General features: G+C 45.4%; 1 protein-coding gene across 1 annotated transcript; it reads right to left on the bottom strand.

Moving 5' to 3' along the window:
- Positions 1-2,120: 2,120 nt before the first annotated feature.
- LOC115397816 (natterin-3-like) lies at positions 2,121-4,561 on the bottom strand. Its single transcript, XM_030104287.1, has 2 exons — positions 4,465-4,561; positions 2,121-3,208 (listed from the first exon to the last, which is right to left on the bottom strand). The coding sequence occupies exons 1-2, from the start codon at positions 4,559-4,561 to the stop codon at positions 2,121-2,123; spliced, it is 1,185 nt and encodes a 394-aa protein (XP_029960147.1).
- Between the last annotated feature and the right edge of the window lie 2,854 nt (positions 4,562-7,415).

Raw genomic sequence — 7,415 nt, forward strand, 5'->3', positions numbered from 1 at the left:
AAGAAGGCTGGGAAAGTGGCCTGATGGGGTCACGGCACAGGAGGGGGGGCTGCTGCTGTTCACAGTGTGTGTGTGTGTGTGTGTGTGTGTGTGTGTGTGTGTGTGTGGTGCTTGATGCCCCTTTGTTTCTGGCTTTCCTTTCTTCTTCAGCCTTCCACTGGAATCTTCTGGCCTCTTTTGTATTGATTTTTTTTTCATTCAGGAGCTCGTCCGCTGTTTTATATGCTCTTTTCTGGCTTTTTCTTCTTTTTTTTGTCTCCCCGCTCCCCCACAAGACCCTCCATCACCTCCTCTTTCACTCTCTGCAGTGTGAAAACACATTGGGCCACTTGAAGAGATGAAGCTCATTGCATAGAAATAATTAATGAAGATCGTAATTATTTTGACAGTTAGAAGGTGAAATCAATATGTTTCAGCTAAAATAGCCTCAGCCGGGAGGGGGACTGGAGGAACCATCCGGTAGGAGAAGGGCAACAGGTGGAGTCAGACTTTCACATTCAAACTCAGAAGTACTTAAATGTCATAAAGCCTCCATACACAAATGATCTGTGAAGAGAAAGTGCTGCTGTGGGCCACGACCACAAAGCCTGCGTCAGCGCTGCGTCACCTCCAACAGTCTCACAGTAAACAGTAACTGTCCGATGTCCCACTGTACACCAAGGGACCAAACTCGCTGCTAATGACTTAAATCATGTTTAGCATGTAGCATCATCGGTGCATGAGCTTTGAAACTCTTTAGCATGTAGCATGTAGCATGACTCAGGGAGCATGACTGAGCCGAGAAAACTGCTTTCTTCTTTCTTTCTCTTCCTCTTGATTTTTTGGCAGAACATAACTTACAGTCTGTCTTATTTTTTTCCCTTCTCATTAGTTAAAGGTTGTATAGAAGATCTTTATTACTAACAAAAATGAATTAAAGCTAAAAAATGGCGTTACTAAGCTGCAGCAGCCTTGTTTTTATCATGATCAAAAAAAATAAAATAAAAATTAATCAACTTTGGAGGTTGTAAAATCAATATTACTTTAGCCAATCAATAACGAGGTAGCCTCGTTATCTATTGGTTTTCTAACGTGTCAATCAACCTCTCTACATTTTTAGCGTAACTGTCATGCTCCTACGCACTTTATGTACCCCCCCCTCCTGTTGTCGGCACAACACTCCCCCATGCGCTCCACCCCACTCCCCCCATGCTAAGCTCTGCTGCCGCAATCAACACCTTTTCACATGTAGACTTGAGACAATTTTTCTTAATCATAGCTACAACGTGCTGCCATTTGGCGAAAATGTATGTTTAATCTTAAAACAAGACTTGTATGAAAAAGTCCGGAGAGTGAGAGAAGGAGGGGGGGTTTGTTCACATCTGCAGGCTGCAGCGCACACAGACCAGCTGTGAGCTCTGAGCGTGAGTCTGCTCCAGTCCTGCAGCTCCACACAAACCTCCCCGTCCTCCTCTGATCCACCCGAGAGCAGGGACGGGTCAGGGACAGGATTTGGCACAAGTACAGGATTTTACTCATATTCGCTGTGTTTTGTGTTGTTCAAAAGGACACGTTGGTAGCTATGTGTTAGCGCTATGATGCTAAGTTGCTACATGCTACTTGCTACTTTCTGCGTAAGGAGGAGGCGGTCCTCCGGACAGAGCAGGGGAGGAGGGGGTGTAGGTCACGCATGCGCAGCATTTCAAAAAGGACTAACTGTCACTGGATTTCTCCCTCCGTGGAAAATCCTCTATACAACCTTTAAAGAATTCTCAAACTGGACGTCACTGGCACTCTGTTGCATAAAAGGTGACATTGCTGACATGAGGTGTCATGCCGTGCGTGCTGATTTGTACCAAGTTCTGCTGCTCTGCACTATAGAACACGATACCCGATACCGTCATCGGTATCGATGCATCTTTAGTTGTTTCCAAAATATTGCTTATATATGTTTTATATATGCTTTACAGAAGTCATGAGGACACTGACAAAAAAGAGTGGAGGCATCTGATTTATTTGAAAATGTTTTTATTTGGACTTTGCTGCAGGTTGATCAGTCAGTTATTCTGAGAGGGAACAGGGAACAGCTTGAGGGGTTGATCAGTTGTTGGGGAGGACCATGGAACAGCTTGAGGGACTGATCACTCCAGGGTGGAGCAGGGAACAGCATCGGTCACTGGCTGACACCTCTCCACCACAGCGTTGATCTCCCCCACACTGACGCCATCGTAGGTGCCCGTCAGGTGAGTCCAGTGAGTGTCTCCGTTGTGATTGGTCCTGCTCAGTCTGCCTGTAAAAGGGATGTCGGCTTTCATCTTCCTGCCGTCCATTCTCACCGAGCAGGAGTGGTTGGGTGGGACCACCAGCTCGACGGAGACCGAGTGACTGATGGATTCCACCATCGTGGTCCCCTCTGAGAAGGTGACTGTCTGCTCCTTGGTGAAGTCCACCGTCCCTGGACCGAGGATGGGCACTTTGGCCTTCATGGTGGACACAGAGCCATTGCGGGTCTCCCTGCCGATGTCCCAGAACTTCTCCATGGTGCTGGTCTTCTCCAGCGTCACCATCTTGGTCACGTCTCTGCATTCTAGGTTGGTGACCTTGGCGAGCTTCAGGGCCTCTGGAGGATAGTGGAACAGCTCCATCTGGTCAATGGCGTACTCCACGTGAGAAATGTGCTGAGTGTAGCTGTCCCCGTTGATGGCCAGAACCTGATAGCTTTTGTACCAGTACTCATCACCCTCCCATGGGAGAAAGAAGGCCTCGTGTTGGCTCGCCACTTTACCTAAACCATACTTGTTCTTACCTACGTAGATGTCTGAGTTGGGACAAGTTTTGATGGCGTACTGAGGGACAGATCCATATGAATCTTCCACCCACTGCAGGAACTCGAAATGGTCCACGTTGACCAGCAGGTCAAACTTGGAAGAAGCGTACTCCTTATCAGCGTAGGGGTACTGACAGAAGCTCCCTTTGCTTGGCGTGTAGAAGCCGGCCTCACAGTTCACCTTGCACACGTAGTCTGTGCGTTCAGTGTAGCCGTTGAAGATGGCAACGACACCATTGGGAAGCGAACCGTTCCACTCCACCCACTTGAGGTTCACATGCTCATCATACATGGGGAAGGAGTGGGAGGTCGTCTCCATTTCAGGAATCACTCCAAGCTCTGGAGCGTTGGTGTTTTCTCTGGAGGGGACGACATTTTCAAGTAAGGGGTTTAGCTGTAGCTCTGTAAAACAAGAAGGAGGGGAAAAAAAATCCAGGTCAGACTCATGATACTGCAGGAGCCACGTGGAGCCCAGTTTGATTTCAGTGATACCAGAACATCATGATTACAGGTTAATTACAGAGAACTTAAAACTTTCCTTTCACATCAGTGCTACGCTGAAATTGACAATTTGGAAAGATCTGGGTCAGTTTCTGTTGGGGCAGCATAACTTCTAATAAACTAACATTATTATTTGATTTTGCACTGGTCACCTGTTTTTTTTTTTGTAGTGTGTGTGTGTGTGTGTGTGTGTGTGTGTGTGTGTGTGTGTGTGTGTGTGTGTGTGTGTGTGTGTGTGTGTGTGTGTGCGTTCTCGTATTTCTATCCTTGTTGGGGCCAAATGTCCCCACAAGGATAGCAAAACGTGGAACGACGTGCCTTGTGGGGACCTTTTTCCGGTCCTAAGTAGGAGAAACAGTGTTTTCTTGACCATGTTGTTGTTACTGAAAAAAGTAAAAGTGCAAAAACATTTCTTTAGGGTTAGGCTTTGTTGTGGTGTGGGTTAGGGTTAGGGTAAGGGTCAGGGTTAGGGGCTAGACATGAATGGGAGTCAATGGACGGTCCCCACAAGGATAGAAATACGAGACTGTGCGCGTGTGTGTGTGTGTGTGTGTGTGTGTGTGTGTGTGTGTGTGTGTGTTTTAATATGGAAAAATTTTCGATGAAACATATTGACAAAAAAAAAAACCTTTTCTTTCTATTTATTTCAGAAAAGGTCATCCTGGAAATGGAACTTTTAGAGAAGTTTCCAGATGATGTGTCAGTTGTGAGAACACAAGGTTTCTGCAGCATTTAGCACAAATTCACAAGAGTTTTGCCTATGTGACCCTTCTAACCCTTTGTAAATAAGCAGAGGAGATTTGGAGGAAGCAGCTCCAGCTTCATGTAGTCTATGTAGAAACAGGTTATTCTGTCTGGGATTGAGGAGTGAAGCTGTGCAAGGCCAGCAGGGGGTGCTGCTGAGCCACGGATCAGGAGGAGGAAACAGTGAGGCTTTGGTGAGATCACTTCCTTGATCCCTACTGGACTGACTCTCATGTTTGTCCAGAAGGTCCCTCCTGGGTCCGGCTGCAGGCAGCTCAGAGACATGTTCATCACAAAGTGTTTCAACAACTGGAGCCTCATAGATTAAACTGACACTGTTGCTCATTGTCGACGAGCACAGAGCTGTCCTGTGCATTGAACTGCTGGTTGGCATCAAGTGAAGAAGAACTCACTGCTGGCCTTTTCCAGTTCGGCCCACAGAGGATCCTCCTGCAGCGACGGTCTGCTGAGCTGCAGCACGGCGATCACAACAGCAACAATCCACCCCATCTGCACACAGCTCACACAATGTTAAGCACACACATGCACGCACGCACATGCACACACGTACGCACACACACACACACACACACACACACACACACACACACACACACACACACACACACGCACACACACACACACCACAAACTCTTTCTGTCTCTTCAAGAACATGATAGTAAAACAAGTTTTCAAACAAACAAATTCACAAAAATGTAAAAAGTTCTTTGTGTTTCTTTGTAAGTGAAATGGAATCAGATTAGATGGAGAGTCGACATGAAATTGTGATCAATATATGGAGGATAAATCAAATATTTCAGTCACCATTAAGCTTTCAGTGAGACTCTGATGCTCTGATGCTCTGTTAGGAGAGAATCTGGACCCGTCTTGATCAGAACAAGACACAATGTTTGGAATTAAGTTTCTTTGAATTTTACTCATGCTTGGAGAAGTGACATTCATAATAAATCAAATGGGCAAATGTTGTATTGCTCGAGCAGTTATCAACCCATTTAAAGCCATTATTGTTCATTTAAAGTTGTAATTCATCAATTTGAAGTTATCATCTCGATCCATATGACACTGTTATGGAGCCATTTGGTACAGGTGTAAGAATAGGTATTTATTTTAGTAATTATGTGTTGCTCCACGCTGCCTGTGTTCATGTGTTCCTCAACAGAGGAAAGAACTCGGAACCTCAGAAGAATGAAAGTCATCCACACAGAATAAATGAAAGATATAATCCACACGAATCATCAAGAAATGAACTGCGGATCATTATTTGAAGAGCCGGTAAATCAATGACCGACAGCCTCACCTGATAAAATCGGAGCGAGATTACAGATTCTACATTACTTTCAAGCAGGTATCAGATATTTTAAGGATGAATTAGGAGGTGAAGTCTACAGCACTGCTGAACTGAGACGTGGAGAAGAGTGTTTGATTTACCTGGACAGCTTCCTCCTGCAGTGACAGAGTGTCTGCAGGACGGAGCAGCTTTAAAACCTCCGACGAGATTATTGCCCCCAATAAAAAGGAGAGAGAGCTGCTGCTGCAGGGAGACAGAGAACTTCAGACAAAGAACTCTATCAAACAAGCAGCTTTCTCTGTCAAGATGAAACATTAAATACAAATAAATATATAAAAAGTGAAATGAGGAGAGGACATTTTTCTGAGAGATTTCAACTCTTAAACATTCACTGTCCATACTGTCGTTCTTCAACAGGTCTTGCTGAAAGAGCTCATTTTGACCCTGAACAACTTGCCTGGTGTAAATGAATGAAGACATGAATGTGTTGAACAGTCACTGAAGTGACGTGAAGCTCTCTGTGGTCCGTCCAGACACACACCGGATCTGTGAGTTTGGCCTGTTACTGACGCGATCTGGGCAGTGCAGGGTTCAGGGGCCCTGACAGAGCCCTCACTGGCTCACAGTGAATACCCCAGGGCTCTGTCAGCCCTGGGGTATTCACATTTCATTTAATTCACATTAAATGAAATTCACATATTCACATTTTATTTAATATTCGTTTCATCTAATGTTGATTTCATCTGCTCATCATCTCCTTTCATTTTTAATTTCAATGCCAATGAAGCAATAAAGTGTATTCTGGGAAAAATGTGAAAACAAGGATTATTTTATTCTGAGGCACCAGTTATGTTCAGTGCTAATTTAATAAAAATGTCATTATAATGCTACAGCATCAGTAAAACACTTCACAGCATGTTGACTGGCTTATCTACTGCAGAGCTGGACTGATGTTCCAGAAAGACATACTGTAGAGTTCATCCTTCCACTGTAGTGGTTATATGATCGTCCTTGACCAGAAAATGTCTTTCTGCTGCTCCCGGCTGATGTACAACGGTGCTCACGATAGCAGGGTGACAGCAGGATTTACAGGTCCTCCTGTGTGAGTCCCTCTGTGAAGACTGTTTGACATGCTTGGTGTCTGGGGGATTGCATGATGTCCAAAGTGCTGCGTTTCTCTCGTTCCATTCAGGACTAGATAGTGAATGTCCAGATAAGCAGAGACAAGAGCATTGATTAGATCTCCTGCTCCAGTGATTAATACAGCTTGTTGTGTAAAATCAGGACAGAAGAACATTGTTTTCCACACAGTCCTATCACTGAGGTGACTGGTGTCAGGGTCATGTGTGTGTGGATTCGGGTCTGATGAGACTCTGTGTGAAGCTTCATAAAGACCTGAACAGCTGAGCGAGCATCATGCTGTATTTCTTTGTTGTATGAGCAGAGTGTGGCAGGCGGTGCCGGGCTCTGACTCTGAGCAGAGACACACGACACGTCTCTATTCGTCATGTACTTATAGTTTACAAGAAATCAGCTCCACAACACTGGCAACTAGATAATGGAAATATAAGGATGCACTAGTACCGATACCAGCGACGGGTATCCAGTCCAGGTTCTGCACGGAGAGCGTCACCCGCAGGGTCCAACAGAGGACGAGCGATGTTGGAGATAATGAGAGTCCAATGAAGCCACTGATTCTGTCCTCCTGACCTGTCAATGCAGTCAGAAACCTAAACCACGCAGCACACCGGCCCTCGAAGCCTGGAGCTGAATGGCCCTGGTCCACAGCACTCACAGGGCAGAGCGTTTCACCTGTCTCCTGTGTGATCTGCCTTAACATATCATTTTCATATGGAGTACGATGAGGCTTTATCGCAATCAGTAAGTACTGGTAATCGCTACTCCCTATCAGCAGGTAACTAAAGGTTTGTACTCCTACTCATCCTCTGCAACAGTGGTATCAGTGCATCATTGGTATAATATAGTAACATGAGATGTTTGTAATGGGGTGTTCATGATAGCAGGACTTCAGTGTTGCAGTAAATATGAAGAGCA

The sequence above is a fragment of the Salarias fasciatus genome, chromosome 12 (genome assembly GCF_902148845.1).
Source record: "Salarias fasciatus chromosome 12, fSalaFa1.1, whole genome shotgun sequence".
Lineage (NCBI taxonomy): Eukaryota > Metazoa > Chordata > Actinopteri > Blenniiformes > Blenniidae > Salarias > Salarias fasciatus.